Source organism: Canis aureus, chromosome 12 (genome assembly GCF_053574225.1).
Source record: "Canis aureus isolate CA01 chromosome 12, VMU_Caureus_v.1.0, whole genome shotgun sequence".
NCBI classification, from domain to species: domain Eukaryota; kingdom Metazoa; phylum Chordata; class Mammalia; order Carnivora; family Canidae; genus Canis; species Canis aureus.
In genome coordinates this window covers 9,800,956-9,820,132 of record NC_135622.1, presented here as the reverse complement: position 1 = coordinate 9,820,132, position 19,177 = coordinate 9,800,956, and the positions used below count along the sequence as shown (strand labels likewise).

General features: G+C 46.4%; 1 protein-coding gene across 2 annotated transcripts in view; it reads left to right on the top strand.

Moving 5' to 3' along the window:
• The window catches only part of MAN1A2 (mannosidase alpha class 1A member 2), a 213,343-nt gene extending 197,156 nt beyond the window's left edge, over positions 1–16,187 (top strand). The window contains exons 13-14 of one of the 2 annotated variants that reach the window (XM_077842686.1): positions 9,995–10,046; positions 13,295–16,187. In XM_077842686.1, the coding sequence (XP_077698812.1) occupies positions 9,995–10,022 (28 nt within the window). In that variant the 3' untranslated portion in view covers positions 10,023–10,046; positions 13,295–16,187. Of the gene's footprint in view, positions 1–9,994; positions 10,047–11,644; positions 12,512–13,294 lie in introns of those variants that run through there. The other variant, XM_077842687.1, reaches the window with a different exon arrangement.
• The last annotated feature ends 2,990 nt before the right edge of the window (positions 16,188–19,177 follow it).

Genomic DNA, 19,177 nt, shown 5'->3' with positions numbered 1-19,177 from the left:
GCACACAGTCCCTCTGTAGCTCAGGCTCCTGTGAGTCAGCTTGACAGTAACGCCCTTGTATTCGAGCTCTTCCGAAATGCCAGGAGCCCCGATGATCACATCCCGAGAATCATCTTGTGTAGTCCTCCTAACAAAGCATGGGGTAGGTCCTATGGTCACTCCTGTTTTCAGATGAGGAAACTGAGGCTCGAAGAGCCAAAGTAGCTTCCCCGTGGTCCTTTGAGGAGAGAGCGCATACTGCTAACCCTAGGCAATTCCACCTTGCTGATGACAGATCCTGCCTGCAAGCCCACCCCGACCACCTTAGCTCACAGCATGAAGCCAACCTCCCCCAGCACCCCCTGGCCCTCCCGAGCCAGGGCCCATCAGGAAAGTCGCAGGGATCTTGCTGTTTCCTTCAGAGCTGAGTGGGCCCCTTCTGCAGCCTGGTCCAAGCCTGCTGCCCAGGCGAGGGGAGTCCCGCTGGAGCTCTGGGCTGCCCCTGGGGATGTGCACCCAACCATGAGCTCACTTAGCCAGGCTTCTCCTTTGGGGCCCAGAGGGAGCAGCAGCAGAGTGGGTGGCCCCAAGGTGCCTCCCAGAAGCCAAGCTGTGCACCACGAGGTCCTCAAGATGCTCTGAAATGAGCAGAAGACAGGAGACTGCTGGAGGCCTCCCAGGCATGTCAAGGATATTCTCTTGAAAAGGGCACCAGTGTGACGCAACAGAGTGCAGTTTGCCCCGGGCATTCAGGGCCTGGTGCCCTTTGGACCAAGTGCAGGGGAGAGGTAGCCTGCAGGATGGAGGGAAGCAGGGCACACCTGGCTCCCTTGGGGATTGTTTCATTTGACTCCTCTGATGAAATGTTTCTAAGAAATGAAAAATGAAATAGTCCGAGGGTTGGGTGTTTTCCCACTTGGCAAACATCTGTGATTTGTAGGGCACAGGCTACTCCTCCCTTGCTCTAGTCCTTTCCTTCTTCTTCCGCCCCCCATTCCCCCCGCAGCCCAGCTCAGGTCAAGATCAGCTCAGCTTCCCCTGGGTTGCTCCCCACCAGGGAGGGCATCTGGACAGGTCCCCCACTAGCACTCCCAAGAGCCCACAGCAGGTGCTCGCTGACCAGCCACCAGCATAATCCACTAAGAAGTAAGATAGGGAAGCTTGTGAAGAGACCTCCTGATTCCCAGCAACATCGGGAGAGTAGAGGATGCAACGGGCGAAGCCACCCAGCACCCCTTTGCCACAGGGTGGGCGCAGCTTCCCTTAGCTCTCACCTTGGCCTTAAGAACCGACAGCCTCCACTTAAAAAGGAGCTAGAATTCTTTTTTTTTTTTTTTTTTTAATCTAGCTTGAAGGGGTCCTAGAGACTGTCATTGGAGATCGTTTGCTCATAGGAAACAAGAGAGAGAGAGAGAGAGGAAGCTTTTGCCAGATTCATTCATGCAACATTTGTTTATTTACAAAGCACATTCTGTAATCATTAGTGCTGAGTTAGTGGAGGGTTTATAGAGATTGTTATATTTAGTCTCTGGCCCCAAGGACCTATCACTATATTGTCGTTTTCTTCTTTGCTCTCTGGATGATTTGAATCAGGAGAATCACTCTGTGGTCTATGTATACAATGGAATATCACTCAGCCATTAGACATGACAAATACCCACCATTTGCTTCGATGTGGATGGAACTGGAGGGTATTCTGCTGAGTGAAATAAGTCAATCGGAGAAGGACAAACATTATATGTTCTCATTCATTTGGGGAATATAAAAATAAGTGAAAGGGAATAAAGGGAAAGGAGAGAAAATGAGTGAAAATATCAGAGAGGGAGACAAAATATGAGAGACCCCTAATCTGGGAAATGAACAAGGGGCAGTGGAAAGGAAGGTGGGTGGGGGGTTGGGGTGACTGAGTGATGGGCACTGAGGGGGGCACTTGGCGGGATGAGCAGGGGGTGTTATGCTAAATGTTGGCAAATTGAACTCCAATAAAATTTTTTTTTTTTAAAAAAAAAGGAGAATCACTCTGGAAAGGACTTTCTTTATCCCATCTAGTCTTTTTGTCAATAAATGTTAGATCTGATTTGTTTTGGCAAAGGTGACCCGGCGAACACTTAGGCCAAAGATATTTTTCAGTAGAGTTAGCGTAACTAGTATGGGTTTAATTCAACTCAGCAAGTGCTGAGTGAGCAGCTCTTCTAGATGGCAGGTGTGGGGCTGGGCACCAGGGGTCCGGGCACCAGGGGTGCAGGGGTGAATGAGATTCTTCCATGTTCTCAAGAAGATCACAGTCTAAACACATCCAAACTGCAAGGTTGAATAAGTGCCATGAAAAGACAGGACATGCTGTGGACAGCGGAGGTGGGATCACACAGCTGGGAATCAGGAAGGCTTTCCGAAGGAGGTGGCATCAGGGAGTTAAAACATCCCCTCCGCCCCACACCTGTCTCTCTGTCCCAACCCAGCCATGTCTATTTATTCACTTACTTAATCATTCATGTACACATTCAGCAAATATTTATTAAGCTCCGAGGCACTGGGCTAGACTTGAGAGTACAGAGGTGAGCAGCACAGATCAAGTCCCAAGCGCTTGTATGCATTCCAGTAGGTGGACATGGGCGAGAGACACCAACCGATGGAGGCCTGAACAGATTGCCATGTCGGCGATGGTGAGTGTTATAAATTAAAATAAGATAAGGCACAGGGGACACAGAGCCAGGGCACACAGGGGAGGCCTGTGTGTTTCATTGTTTTATTTTTTTTTTTAAGATTTTATTTATTTTAGAGAGAGCGAGTGAGAACAGAAGGAGAGGGAGAATCAGACTCCTCGCTGAACCCAGAGCCTGATGCAGGGCTCTCAATCCCAGGACCCTGAGATCATGACCTGAGCCAAAGGCAGATGCTTAACTGACTGAGCCACCTGAGCGCCCCCTGTGGGTTCCATTTCAAGTACAGCATTGGAGGAGTCCTCTGTGAGGTGGAGACATTTGCACGAAGACCTGAATCAAGTGGTAGAGTGAGCTCTGGGGGACGAGTATTCCAGGCAGAGAGAACTGATAAGCACAAAGGTCCTGGGGTAGGAACATGATCCGTGACCAGGTGTCAGGAGCTTTGTGAATGAGGGGAATGGGGGGTGGAGAGGCAAGCAGGGGTCAGGACAGGAAAGGAGTAAGGAGTTTGGGTTGTATTCTAAGGGTGATGGGAGGGAGGCCACGGGAGTATTTGGGCAGGGACTCAGATAATTTGACTTGAGTATTGATGAGATTGTTGTGGCTGTAAAAGGTCAAGGAGGGAAACAAGGAGGACTTACGGTGTATTTTCGATTTGAAGAACAAAAAATAGAGTTGACCTTTCTGATATAGGGAAGTAAGGAGGAAGGCTCGGGGCAGGGACTTCAGGGACTCAGGTTTGGATGTACCAAGTTTAAAATGCCTGTTAGAAGTACCTGAGTGGAGATACCGAGCAGACAGCTGGATCTGGACTTGAGGGCCTAGTCAGAAGCACCCATGGCCACGCAGAAGGCCAAGGAGATGTGGACTACCAAGGGTTCTTTCAGTTCCAGTCTGTAGGAAATCATTAGAACTTCCTTTGCTGGAGCAACATCAGTAGAATAATGAGGCAAAAACCAAATTGTGCACGTAAGGCAGTGAGCGTATAGATTATTCTTCCACAAGAACCAACTTCTGGCTTTGTTCATTACCTTTTTCTTTGTTTCCTATTTCATTAATCTCTACCCATATCTTTATGAACCTCTTTCTAATTTCTTCAGGTTTTCTGTTCTAATTTCTTGGAGGGGAGTCTCACCTCATTAATTTTCAGCTTTTCTTCTTTTCTGAGGCAAGTGTTTCAGGTAGAAAAGTCTCTGAACATCCCATGTGCCACGCTGCGCAAGTTTTAAGATGTGGCGATTACGCCGTCATTTAGTTCTGAGGATTTCTAAATTCCCATTGTGAATGGAAATTCTTTGGCCTCCTCCTCCTGTCTTCTTCCCAGCAAGGATACAATTACAATTGAAGGACCATAGAAATGACAGGCAGATCTGAATCCCGAAGACATGGAAATTCTAGAAATAAAAAAGTGTAACCACTGCAATGAAAATCACATTCACTAAATTAAACATCACGAGACACATTGAAAGAGTATTTATTCAGAGCGCAGCAAAAATATATAGGAATATGGGAAAAACAAATGGGAAATTAAAAGCATCAAAGACAGACTAAGGCCCTATTATGTCTGATTGGAGTTCTGGAAGGAGAATAAAGATAAAATGGAGCAGCGGTGATCGATATTGAAGAGATTCCAGAAATGATGCAAAACCCACATGAAGCCACAGATCCAGGGTGCAGAACATTCGAGAAGCAGGATAAATTAAAAACAAATCCACGCCTAGACACAGTGTATTGAAATGGCAAGACATCAAAGGCAGAGAAGAAGACCTTGAAAGCCACCAGAGAGTAAATACAGATCCCTTGAAAAGGACAGCTAGAAGGAGGCCAACTTCTCTGCAGAGCAATGGGAGCTGGGAGACAGATCATAATGGGTCGAGCAAGAAGAGCTGCCCCCTAGGTTTGTGGGCTCCGCAAAAGAGCTCTTCCAGAATGAGGACAAAATATCAACAGGATGCAAAATTGAGAACACTAACCACCAAGAGAACTATTGTAAAGAACAAGCTTCAAGGAAGAAAATGATGCCAACAGGATGGTATGAGATGCAAGAAAAAAAACAGTAGGCAAGTAAGTGGTCACCATATCGATAAACTCAAAATATTTCCACCACACCCCGCCACCCGGAGTTAAATATTCTGAAGATCTCTGTGAGACTTCAGAGAGGGAGAAATGGAGAGAGGAGGAAGATGGTAAGATTTTTGGCTAAGTGTGTTTGGTAAACTTGGGAGGGAACCACCAGAAGCCTAGAAATAGCATGTGAAAATTCTGAATGTGGAGAGACAAAATAATATGGAATAAAGGGAACAACTTGATTAATTTTTTTAAAGGCCTGAATGAGGAATGACAGGGATGGTTGGGTTAAACAATTGCAAGAGGTAGGTGGATTTACCCAAGGCCAGACGAGATGATAAGGCCAAGCACGGGTTAAGTGCCCCCGTGGAGGGCTTTACCGTGAGGGAGGGCAGGTCCACACCAGACCTTTGGGAAGTTGAGGTTGCTCAGTGTGACGTGCACCCAGGGTGGGGGCAGGAAGCTTCACCACGCTGTGGGTCATCCCCATCATCCCAACAGAGAGCCTACAAAGGCCATGCCCTTACAGTCAAAATGACAGTCAAGAGCCTTTGATCTCAAACCAGGAAATGCAGAGCTTATGCCATAACCAGGCCGGAATTTTGAGCCCCACATCGAAGCCTCTGGAACTGTGAGGGGCTGACCTTATTTTTACTTACAAGGGACATGATTAGTGCCCTAGCCAGTTCAGGCCCTCGGATCCTGCCATCAAGGGAGGGGGCTGTTCAATTGTCACATTGAAAACCTACCTCTTGGCGATTGTCCCTTGAGGCTGAGCCCTCTCAGAAACTAGAAGAACACTGGAGAGTCACACACACACACACACACACACACACACACACACAGTTTTAAAACTACAACTCCAGGGACGCCTGGGTGACTCAGTAGTTGAGCATTGCCTTTGGCTTGGGTCATGATCCTGGGGTCCTGGGATTGAGTCCAGGCTCGGGCTCCCTGCAGGGAGCCTGCTTCTCCCTCTGCCTGTGTCTCTGCCTCTTTCTCTGTGTCTCTCATGAATAAATAAGTAAAATGTATTAAAAAAAAATAAAAACCTACAACTCCACTGTTATGGCCATAAAAATTCCTCCCCCACCACCCAAGCTTGGCTGGTTCCAAGTCCCTGCTCTCCCAAGTTTTCACAGCTCACCTGAAAATAATAGGAGATCCTATCCTTTCAGTAGCCTGGACACATATTATTTTTCACATTTTCTTTTACTGATGAGGAGACAGCGACCCAGAGACTGACGTGGCCTGCCCGAGATCACTCAGCGGTGAATGGCAAAGCAAAGAAAGGAAGGTGGGCTGTGTGGTGTGGGCCCGTTTCTCTTTCTGCTAGCAGGTGCCAACAGAGGGAGTCCCTGGAAGAGAATGGGGCTAACTCCAGCCTACATTTCCACCCACCCCCTCCCACTCACCTTGCTGCTGCTTTTTTGTAGAAGGGTTCCCCCCTCCCAACAAATAAGGAAAAATTTGAGAGAAACATAGAACCTCGAGTTTGGATTTTAACGGATTTCTCCAGCATAGGCCATGGTGTGCTGTTCCCCAGAAAAAGCCCAACATCCAGATAATGGTAGTTCCTGAAAGAGAAAACGGAAGAGGAGGTCATCAAAGAAATAAAGTGAATTTCCCCAATCTAGAAAGCACGAACTTACATGTTGAGAGGAGGCTCTGGGTACCTGTCACAAAAATGAATGACTACCTATCTAAAACTGTGACTTTTTTCCTTTTTTAAAGATTTAAAGCTGTGACTTTTTTCCTTTTTTATTTTTTATTTTTTTGTAAGATTCTTAAAAATCCCGGGACCCTGGGATCACACCCTGAGCCAAAGGTGGAGGCTCAACTTCTGAGCCCCCCAGGTGTCCCTAGATGCTCACTTTCAACTGAGTTTGGGTGGCAGAGAAAGCTCACTTTAGTGTCCCCTGGCCGGCATGGGGTCCAATGTTGGCACGCTGATTCCAAATGATTAATCCTTTCTCTTCTCTAGTAATTCAGATACTGCTTATTTCCTTTTCACCTCCCAACTTGAAGAGTGGGTTGCTGATGAAGTGCTATTTCATGGGCGCCGTCTACCAATGGAAGTTTTGTACTGTTGGAATATTTTCATAAGGAAAGCAAATTTTTGTTCTCATACAAATGTGTGCTTTTTTAAACCTTGGATAGGCAGGTGTGGAAATGGAGTAACAGAATTGGGTGTCAGAATAAAGTCTTCTCTACATTTCCATCTGCATCTAGATTTTATTGTGTGCACAGCAGTTTCGATGTCTTCCCTGGAGAAGAATGAGAGGAGGAATTCTGAAACAGGCATAATTCAAGAAAAAGTTGCTCCCTGGGGTTCCTGGGTGGTGGCTCAGTCAGTTAAGTGCCCGACTCTTGATTTCAGCTCAGGTCATGATCAGGGTAATGGGATCGAGCCCTGTGTCGGGTTCTATGCTGAGGTGGAGCCTGCTTATGATTCTCTTTCTTTCTCCCTCTGCTTCCCCCTGCCTCCCTCATGAGCGTTCATGTGCTTGCTTTCTTTCTCTCTTAAAAAAAAAAGAAAAAGTTGTTCTCTCAAGATCTTTCATTTTGGTTACTTCTCCAGTAACCAAATATTACCTTTTATGCATAGCAGATAATTAGGAGTAAGTTTTTTAGTACCATAGGGTTTTTTTTTTTTTCCAACCTAGAAGTCATTGCTTGAAGAAATCTCAAAAATACATCATCTTTGATTACTGAAAATTGATGTCAGTGTATTCAGTTCTTGTAACAAGTATATTGTTTACATTTTTCTTCAAGGACTCAGAACTATATGAAACTATCTTAAAGTCTAGCAAATGAATTACTTTCTCTGTAATCAATCAGTGGGTGTGAGCTTATCCTACTAAGTGATATTATTGGTATTATTAGTATTGTTTCCCAACATATACAAGATTAAGTCATTTTTTAAAAAATCAAGCCATATGCTATGGGTAATAGCTGCTGTTCCATCTGTTTCAGCATCTCCTATAACTGAATGACAGAACAATTCTAAAGCCATGCAGTTTCTTTTCTGCTAAAGAATGATGAAAATGGCCCATCATCTTTTTGCTTCAGCCTATAATTCTGTTAAAATTTAGTTATAATTACATGCCTTTTTAAAAAAGATTTTATTTATTTACTTGAGAGAGAGAGAGATCACAATCAGGGTAAGGGGCAAAGGGAGAAGCAGACTCCCCGCTAAGTGGGAGCCCAACTTGCGCTTGATCCCATGACCCTGGGATCATGACCTGAGCTGAAGGCAGACGCTTAATTGACTAAGCCACCCAGGTGCCCCTAATTTCTTTTTTTTTTTAATTGTATTTATTTATTCACGAGAGACACAGAGAGAGAAGCAGAGACACAGGGAGAGGGAGGAGCAGGCTCCTTGTGGGGAGCCTGATGCGGGACTTGATCCCAGGACCCTGGGATCACGCCCTGAGCCAAAGGCAGATGCTTTGGCTCACTGAGCCACCCAGGTGTCCCCCTAATTTCATTCTTAAGACACAATTTACGGATGTGTGAAAAATGTTTTGCTTGTGATTCCTAAGTCACTTATTATCTTCGCTGTGATTTTTCTAAATGAATGTCCGTCTAAAGATTGATTTTCTATTCTATAAAAACATCTTCTATCAGTTTTGCCCTTCTTTTGGTAAGACTGCCTGTCCCGACTACCATGCCCCAGCCTTAATCCTTGACAAGCAACTTTAAATATTTTAATTCCTGAAAAGTCCTTATCTAATGAAAAGGAAAAAATACAAATGTTTCCTCTACTGTTTCCTTTTACTACTATTTGCATCAATACTTCTGGTCACCAAATGTGTGGATTTTTTTCTCACACCAACCAAATCTCCAACACCAGCTGGGTATTCTATGATTCTATTCGGTTCAGACACCATCTACCTGGAGTCAGATCCCACAGGTTAAGGGCTTAGCAGCACAAGACTGTTCTCCCTTCATACACCAATAGCAAGTGTGAGACCTCAGGGGATCCACATTTCTGTCTGACTTGGCTACAAATCAGGGGTTCCCCAACTCCCTCCTCAGGTTTAATAATTTGCTATAATGGCTCACAGGACTCAGGAAAACACTTGTGTTTACTGGCTTATTATCTTATAAAGGATATGATTAAGGATGTAGATGAATAGCCAGATGAAGAGATACACAAAGAGGTCCAGAAGTGTCCTGATAGCAAGAGCTTCTGTCTCTGTGGAGTTTTCGTACACCATTCTCCTGGCACATAGATGCGTTCACCAACCCGGAAGCTCTCTGAACCTGCTAGCTCAGGGATTTCTATCAAGGCTTCATCACATAGGCATCATGGTTTAGTAACTCAATCTCCAGTCCTACTTCCTTCCCTGGAGGATGAGAGTAGGGCTGAAAGTTCCAAGCTTGGTCCTGATGACCATTCCCCATCCTGAAGCCATCCAGGAACCCACCGAGTCACCTTATTGTAACAAAAGATGTTCCTATCACCCAGGAACTTCCAAGGGGTGTGGGGAACTCTGTGTCAGGAACCAGGATCAAAGACCAAATATTAGGACAGAAGGTGTTCCTAGCACCTTTATTGCTTAGGAATTTACAAAGGGTTTTAGGAACGCTGACCAGGAGCTGGGGAATGAAGACTAAAAAAACCGTATCTTATTATGCCACAATATTATATCATATCTGGGAAGTAGTAGAAGTACTAATTTACGGTAGACTTCAATAAGTTAAAGACCCCTGTTGTAAGTTCTAAGGGCAATTTAAAAAAGGGGGGAAAAGCTAGTGGAAAGATAAGAAAACCTGATTTAAAAAAATATATATATAGTAACAAAAGACAGAAAGGAGAGAAAAAGCCACATAGATCAGTTGAGATGAATACAAAATAAATAATGAGATGATTGATTTAAACCCAAATATGCCAACAACTACATTAAATATAAATGAACTAAACACTAATTAAAAGCAAGGATTGTCAGCCAGGATTTTAAAAGACAAAAGTATTAAGCTATATGATGTTGTCAGTCTACTGAAATATAAGGATAAGAAATATTAAAAGTAACAAAACAGAAATATTAATCAAAATAAATATGGCATTATTATGTTAAAATCAGAAGGATTACCAATATTACCTTTTATGCATAGCAGATAATTAGGAGTAAGTTTTTTAGTACCATAGGTTTTTTTTTTTCCAACCTAGAAGTCATTGCTTGAAGAAATCTCAAAAATACATCATCTTTGATTACTGAAAATTGATGTCAGTGTATTCAGTTCTTGTAACAAGTATATTGTTTACATTTTTCTTCAAGGACTCAGAACTATATGAAACTATCTTAAAGCACTCTTACATGTCCGTCACTGGTAAGTGAAAAGAACATGTGCTTTGTTTGCCTCATTCTTTTTCTAAAAACAGTTCTTTTTTTATACATTATTTATGTTATATTTAGATAGAAGATGATTTACTGTGGATGGTGTTGTACATGGTTTGGGTTTTTTTCCTTCTTATGAAATGTTGAAGGAACAACATACATCTTCAAAAGCCATAACAAGTATTCTTGAAATACCTTTCGCCTAAGTGGAATTAAATAACCAAAAGCTAAATATAGTTCCTAAGGTTTATTTTGTCAATGTTTTGAGTGCTAGTAAATCAAGATATTCTACAATGACCTGAATCATGCTGTATTATTCTTTCTTGCAGTATTTAACTTTTTTTTGACACTTTGGGTTCATAAATTTCTTCTTATAGTTATCCTTCTAACCCATTCTATCTTACTCTTCATATCAACTGGCATTATATTTCCTATGTATGTAGCTATTTGTTTTTAATAATTGTTTTTTGTATGTAAAATTACTCAATCATGGTAACATTTCAATTTTGTAATAATACATATACATTTATATTTGACTTATTTATTATTTATAGGATTATAGAGTTATATATAGGATAATTATAGATTTATTTATAGAATTAAATAAATTCTATAACAGTACACAAAGAGATTCTCACTCCAAAATATGTCTAAAATGATTACTCTCAAAGTTGAATATTTTAATATTAACATTAAGCCGAATGGCATAACATATGCAATTGGCTGACATTTTTGCACTAATTGTATATGATGGTAACTCTCAAGGTCACATGATTATTGATTATCACGAACTCATGAATGCCAGACATTATGCTGGAGTATGCATTTGGCTCTTTGGCCTTCTTAAGGCTGAGGCTTAATACCAATGTCAGAATTGAACTAGTATGCACCCTATGCATACTATTCACTTCTGAAGAGGTCTTCTACCAAAACATGGTGTAAACCAAGAAGAAGGAAATGTGAGATTCAGGAAACCAGAGTTCCATCTTTTTGTTGTTCTTATTAAGATTTATTTATTTATTTTAAAGAGAGAGCGAATGCGTGCATGAGTGGGGGGAGGGGCAGAAGGAGAGAAGCAGATTTCCTGCGGAGCACGGAGCCAGAAGATAGTGCTGGGCTAGATCTCAGGACCCTGAGGTCATGACCTGAGCTGAAATCAAGAGTTGGATGCTTAACCAACTGAGCTACCCAGGCGCCCCGAAAGTTCTATATTAATGGAGACAGGAAGAAAACCTCCAACTTGACAAGGAAAGATTTTATAACACCAGCTGTGTGTCAGTCAGTCCGTAGTGCGGCAGGTTAAAAGCATTCAGAGCTAGATTTCCAGGCAGGTGAAACTGATAGAGAACCTGATGGTTTGAGTGATTGAGGGGCTAAGTACCCAGTCTCCCAGGCTTTGTCTCTTCTCGTCACTTCCAGTGTTGGGTGAAACACTACATCCCAGGTTGGGGGATCTGGTATCCCAAGTGGACAGCCTGTGAAGGCACTGTTAGATAAGGCAACCTGGAAGTGCAAGGGAACAGATTCCCATCGGGTGATGTGCCCATTCACATGGGCAGATAAATTCTCTATTCTTCTTCTCTTCCATAGAGGACACTGGGGCACAGTTTTAACCTGTCAGCTCATCTGGAGAACTCACAAGTGCAGAAGAACATACCTGTCCAGCAACCTGCTGTTCCCTGGTGGCTTTTTGTGCTATCAAGCTCACTAACACATCACTTTGCATTGCCTCCCACCTTTCCTTCCTGCCTTCCTTTTTCCTCATCCTCGCTTACCTAGATTTGCATGTCCCAAATAAAGTTGATGCAGTGTAGTCTGTACTTCGGACTACTTTTTAAAGGATCTGGGCCAAGATGAAGACAAATAAGTAACCCAGCAACTTCTATGAAAACTCAAAGTAATGAAACAAATGGCAATTAATAATAGTAGAAGACATGGCTCAGCCATTAATAGGGTGTAGTCCAACACTGTGAATACTAAATATCTAACAAACATTGAGCTAGAGCTGCCCTGGAAGAATGGCTGGGAGAGAGATGATTGGTATGTGTGGTGGTTCTAGTTAAAAAGATCTAAATTCTCATCTTCTATAGTGAGAAGGTAATTAGAGTTTTGAAAAATCTGAAAAATTAAATGGTAAAAAAATTAAAAGAAAACACTAACATATTTGAAGAATGATTGCCTTTGGGGACAATAGGAAATTGAAGGAAAATAGGAAATTGAAGGCAATTCTTTTTCAAATCTTACTGAATTAACCAACTCAGCCAACACTGTGACTTCAGTCTCCAAAAATGCGTTTGAAAATGCATCTCAGGGACGCCTGGGTGGCTCAGTGGTTAAGCGTCTGCTTTTGGCTCAGGGCATGATGCTGGTCCTGGGATTGAGTCCCACATCAGGCTCCCTATGAGGAGCCTTGCTTCTCTCTGCCTGTGTCTGTGCCTCTCTCTGTGTGTCTCTCATGAATAAATAAATAAATAAAGCCTTAAAAAAAAAAAAAGAAAATGCATCTCAAATGCTGGTTACGATAAAGGGCAACAATGTGGCTGTATTGTTGTTTACTATATAATCAAAATAGGGTGAATGAATGTTGGCTTTTAAAGAAACTTTCAGTTTCCTGGAATAACTGCACCATTTTTTATTGCCTCCAGCGCTTGGGACTTTCCCCTCAAAATGCCTCCTTAGAGGTAAAGGCCACCTTGGCAGGGCTTCACAGCCAGTAGCAATGGTGGGAGGAGTCCATGCAGCCCTGTGCTCTCTGCCATGAGGTTCATTAGCCCAGGATTGATGCTGTAGGAGTCAGATCCACTCTGCATCCCTCACCCAAAGGGCACTCAGATCCAAGGCTTCCACCTGCCCCAGGAGGATGGCCATGCCCTATACACTGTAGGTGTCGAGCTTCTTGCCAACACTGGTGGCCAAGTCCAATCAGAAACCAAACAAAGGCAGGGGGCAGAGTAACATGAAAGTGGTCTCTATCGTGGGAGCTTCTTATATGCCAGAAAAGGAGCCTCATGGTACCTTGGGATGATGTTGTTCAGCCTGGTACCCAGGATGGCATTTCTTAGTGTGTGGACCATATGTGAGGGACAGAATCATATTCAACTGGGAGGCATCAACCATCAGGAGAAAGAACACTTGAGAAGCACCCAGTAAGCGCCAGGTGCCCTCCTGGATGTTTTAAGGGCGCTATCTCTAAGGCCCACAACACCTCTGCAGGGTAAACCTTGTTGTTCCATCTTGCAGATGGACCTGAGGATCGGAGAGGCTAAGGAGCTGGCCAAGAGGCACACAGCACCAAGTGGTGAATCAAGGATCCATCTACCTTTGGAGTCCCCAGGTTTCTTCACTAACATTCTGGGGGCCCTTACAGGAAGAAGCCTACGGGGGCGGCTGCTGGAGACTGAGACCTGGCAGCCAGTGCGGAGGTTCCTAAGGAAAGCACTGCACCATCTGCTGTCAGGCCACCCAACAGCAACACCTGGAAATCTTGGGTCCTCTGAGGGCTTTCACCATCATCACTGTCATGATTGTGGGTCACTGGTACGCTGCGTGGCTTGACAGTTACTGAAAACTTGTACAGCCTTGCTTTTATTTGAACTTACAGCGCCCCGCAGATGTTATTCTGCCCGTTTTTCAGATGAACAAAATGAAACCCAGAGAAATCCTTTCTCCAGGAACCCTTCCTTCGGAGCGCAGAGCTCCAGGGGCAGCCCCTCTGAGGGCTGGGGTGGGAGGGTATGGGGCAGGCTTCATCCCGGGCAGCGAGGGGCCCTGCCAAACATTTGTGGGTGTGAGTGAGGTGAGGGAGGAAGAGGCCAGGCCGAGTGGATTACTGAGCATTTGAACTCAGCCTCAGAACAGCAAATATTGATTCAAGAAGCTGCCCAAAGAAGCTGACATTTTTACAGTCAACAAATAAAACCGAGCCCCTCCCAGCCCCCTTCATCAAAGGCCCTTTCTCTCTGCAGCTGCCAGGGCACCTTTGTCATCTGCGCCTGGGAAGAGGAGGAAGGGCTGGTGGGAAATGTCCACAGGGGCCTGGCTGATGTCAGCACTTCACCTTTAGAGAGAACTGAGAGCCCCAGACCCCAGGGGTGGGACCTCGGGGAGCCAGGCAGCCAGCCCAACAGGTGCCAGAGTCCCTTGGGGCAGAGCAGAGCCTGGCACCTGAGTCCCCAAAGACAACAGACACGCCTCCCACACAGCTTCCTCCTGTGGTGGCTCCTTGGCTGGTTAGCCTGCCCAGTGCCCCTCATTCATGGACTGGGAAGCTGAGGCCCAAAGAGATAAATGGCTCTCCAAGGTAAATAGAGGGAGAACAGTGAGGTTTGCGCAGCTCCTTGGTGTCAAGGCATAGGGGAGGCTCAGCTCTCACTAAGCTGAAAATGAGAGGCAGCCACCTGGTGGATGACGGTCCCTGCCTTCCTGGCTCTGCCTCCGTGACCCGAAGCCTGGCCTTCATACCCTGCTCAGACAGGTCCCTCCACCTGGACTCCCCAAACCCTTTTGGGGTACTGCTCATCCTTCATGCCTTGCTCACTTGTCACCTCTTGAGGAAATCTTCTGAATGCCCTCCCCATCCTGCCCCCCTCCCCCGCGACCTGCACTTGCACCTGTACCTTTGGGGGGCAGAATCACTGCCTCTCCCCCAGCGCTCCCCGGAAGCATGGGCCGCTTCTGGCCTTGTCCGCCAGCGCCTGTTTCCCCTTGGGTGGGCCATCCCTTGGGTACTCATTTCTCAGTTCTTCCAAGCCAGACACTCCATTAAGGGCAGGAGGTGTGCTTGGTCCACTCCTGTCACCCAAAAGAGCCTAGAAAAGTGCCTGGCACTGGGCAGGCGCTCAATCAGTGCCCGTGGGATCGAATTAGAAGTATCTAAGATAAGCAGCGAAGAAGCCAGAGAAGGGAATCCCGCTGCATCTGGACCGGGAAGGAAGGTGCCTCGGCCCAGGCAGGTGCACCTCAGGACGGAGGCTTCTGCCCTTCGTCGCTTTACTTGCCCTCCTCATCACCTGGGGGCTGAGCTTAGTTTCCCGGCCAGTCCCCATCAGCCGCTGGGAAGGCAGAGGCTGAAGAGCACGCAGCCCTGCGCTCTGCCTGGAGCTTCTGGAGCATGTCAGGGAACCCCAGAGGCCTTTCCACTTGCTGCCCGACCGGTGGGCCAGCCTCTGAGCTGCTGCCCCAGTGTCCACGGTTTTGGACTCAAGGTGGTCAAGGACAGTTCTTCTCAGGACGGGTCCCAGGCATTGCTGCAGAGGAAGCTGGCAGCCATCCCTGCGGCTCCCCAAGGCTCTCCACCTTCTGGGCTGGGGGGAGGTTGAGACTGGCCCCTGTGGTTGGGCGTGAGCCTGGCGCCAGTTCAGGGCAGAAGCGGCACAGACCCCTCCTGAGATGGACATGCCAGTGGTCTAGCTCATCACTCACAGGAGACCCACGAGGGTGAGGCCACCCAGGGACCAGTAGGGGGACAGCGGTGCCACACCCTCCACACCAGGCCTCCGTACCCGGGTGTCCAAGGCAAGTGCCCCACGTGTCACCATCTCCTAGACAGCGGGGAGGGGAGGGAGGGCTTGCAGGCCTGCAGCTGTTTTTAGCAAGGGACGCAGGGGTCTTTCTGCTCACTTTGGTCAGCTTGAGCTTGGTCACGTGGCCACGCCCACCGTGTAGTTTCTGGCGCAGCGGTCATGTGCCAGCTCAAAGGCGCAAAGTTGATGTGATCCAAGTAAAAGAGGGCGTGTGGATCCCGGGGATCCTCACTCACCAAATGGCTCTCCCAGTGTCTGGGGCTCCCGGGCAGATCCTGGGTGCCCACAGCCTGCTGGACCCGGGGACCTTTCCTCTCCACTGGCCACTGCCTCCCAGCTCAGAATGACCTTGGGCAAAACCTGTCTGTTCCCAGGGCTTCCTTTTCCACATCTGGAAAAGACGAGGCCCAGACCAGCGATCACGGGGCTTCCTTCCAGCACTGACCTTTGACAACCATGGTCATGGGCAAGTTCTTTAACCTCTTGGGGTTTCAATTTCCTTATCTGGAAGAGAGATAAAAATAGTTCTCACCCCTGAGGGCTGTTAAGAAATCGTCTAGGGTCATTCCTGTCATGTAAGACATAACCAATAAACGCTTGCTGTAACCAAAGTAATCTGAGTTCCATTTGTCAGTTCTTTAGGGAGAATCCGGTGAACTTGTTCGTGCGAAGACAAGCATCTGCTGCAAGTCCTATCATCAGCCTCCTTCTTGGTCGTTTTAAGGGTCAGGCTCATGTCTGGAACATTGCATGTGTTCAAAAATGAATTCTAGATCCTGTGGGGCAGATCTCTCCCCCCAGGTGTCCCCTGCAGGTTGGCTGGACACTTCCCAGTGAGCCAGGGCAGCTGGCACATGTGGGGATGCAACTAAGCCAGCAAACCCAGAGGCCACCAAGTCTGCTCTGAGGGAGCTGCCGTCCCCAGAGACCACGGTGTCCACCTGCACCTCTTGCTCCAGGCTGCAGGGCAACTTCCCACTTAGCAACTAATGGATCTGGGAGAACTCAGGCACCTGCTTTCCACTTTTGCACATCAATGTCCACATCACCTTGGTGACAGAATGGGGAAGGAGGGGCAGGTAGGGAGGGCTGGGAGTGCACCATCTGCCAGGTTAGCCCAGAGGGGTGCCCACCGCTGGGGCCCAGGCAGGCCCAGGAGTGGGGCAGTGACCACAGCTGTCCCCAGGAAACCCCACCGAGCTGTGTGCAGCACTCGCAGACAAGGCACAGCGGCCTGAGACCCGGATTGCCAGTGTCCCGGCTCATTGCCATACAGTATCATCTAATTTTGGACTCTACACTATGGATACTGAAGGGGAAGCAGTATGTAATCTGAAGGGACCCAGAAGGCCTATATTTGCCACATATCTACACTCTGGCCTGTCACAGGCAGGCCCTGAAAGGCCAGAATCGAGGTGAAGCCAGGTCACCTTACTCAGAATACCTTCTTGCCTACCCAATCTATTATTGCAGCCATTTTATGGATGAGGAGCCTGACTCAGGGAGGTGAAGGGACTTCCGAAGGTCACGTAACTTGGAAACCAGGTCATGAATCTCCAGGCATGGGGCCTGTCTCTCTGTTCTGCAAGCCTGTGCCTCAAGGATCTGTTCCTCAAGCCAGTGCTTGATGCCACCATCCTGCAGCCGACACAGCTCTGGGCAAGGGTCACTGAAGAGTGATAGCCAATAATTATTAAACATTCAACTTTTTCTGTCACTGATCTCAGGTGATCAAACAGCACCCCTGGGCCAGGGTCAGGTGCTGGCGATGAGGTTAGCAACAAGCCAAGGACTCTGCCTTGCAGGACTCCAAAAACTGTTGAGGGGTAGCGCCTACTGAGCATTCAGTGAGGAGTTGGGGGCGTCTTCACTGCCATCCTTGGGTAAATAGTGATAATAATAAGCCTCTTATGCAGGAAGAAAATGTGTTGAGCTATATCTGTGGCCTTTCCCTTCGCCTCTTCTGTGTCTTTCCCCGCCAGGACCATCCATGGCTTCTGGGAGGATTAGGATCATCACAACAGGAATACAAAGGAGAGAGTGTCATTTTGCACATTTTTCTTTTTTTTAATCATATGCTTCATTTTATTTGGAATATTCAGAGTAGGGAAGTCTATAGAGATAGCGCATTGGTGGTTGCCAGGGGCTGGGGCAGAGGAGAATGAGGAGTGTCGGCCCAATAGGTACGGGGTTTCCTTTTGTCAAGGAGAATATGTTTTGGAACTTGATAGGGGTGGGAGTTGCACAATATTGGAAATCTGCTAAATGCCACTGAACTGTACATTCTTAAATGGCTAACTTTATGTTATGTGAATTTCACCTCAATTAAGAAAAAAAAAAAAAGAACAGCATGCAGGTCTTTTCAGAGGCAAAAGTTATGGAAGTCATCTATATTCATTTGCGAAACCAAAGAGTCTTGAGAGGAGAAAATATTGCTTTTTTTTTGTTTTGTTTTGTTTTTGCAAATCCAAATTTAATCACATTCACTTATTCAAGTATTTACTGAGAAACCATTTTGTGTCACACACACGCTGTTGTAGATAGTGAGACAGTAGTTGCCGATACCTCTGGTGAGACAGGAGGCCAGATAAAGAATTAGGCCCCAGGAGGAGTTGGGATGACCCTGCCTGGTGACTTTGGGAGGGCAGGTAAGGTTCAGGTGGGACTGTGTGAGAGGTAGAGGTTGGGTCCAGTGGGGCCTCCAGTTCAGGGATCCTTGTGGAGAAGGAGTCTGTGGGGAGTCAGCCTTGCCCGAGCACCCACGTGCTCCCTGGTTGGCGCTGCCCATGGAGCAGGTCTGCACACTGTCTGTGCCAGGAGCTGTGCACGCCTGGCACAGTCCTGGACCATAGTAGATGGGAGATGCCCATCCACACCACTAGGCCTCTGAACCTGCATGGCAACCCCTTGTTTTGCAACCCAGGTCACCTTGGCAAAGTACTGACCCTCCTGAGCCCCAGCTTTCTCGTCTTGTGAAATGCAGTTAGGACTCTACTTTGCCTGGAATATCCTGTGTCTTCATCTGTACTTACTCCTCAGAACAAGTTACTAGAGGTGGAAATCCTGGGTCAAAGGGCCTCAGCACTGTTAAGACTGGCTCTACATATGGCCAGTTTTCCAGAGAGGTTGGAAAAACCCTCCTTTCCCTTTGTCCTCTTCAACATGGAGAGGTAGCATTTCCAGATTGTTTTTCATTTGGTGGGTTTAAAAAAAAACACCTCGCTGGGGAGATTAAGCATGGTATGCTGTTTCAAGTGCAAGTTCGGGGGTGGGGGGGGGCGCAGTTTGCTGGGTATGGTTATAGCCCTGCCCACTGTAGGCTCTATGACCTTGGACATGCTCCATGGCCTCAGATTTCTTCATCTGTACATCTGTAGGGTGGGAAGACATCGAGGAATTGTTGCCAGGCTTAAATACGATATTGCAAGCTATGGGGAGTATGGTATGTGTCTAATAAATGTCTTATTTCCGTTTCTCTGGCTATTAGTGAAGTTGAATTTTCTTTGGTATTTCTTGTCTTTTTTTCCTCCAACAAATAATATGTTTGTCTTTTGCCCATTCTTCTACTGGAACATAGACTTTTTCTTACTGATATTTTAAT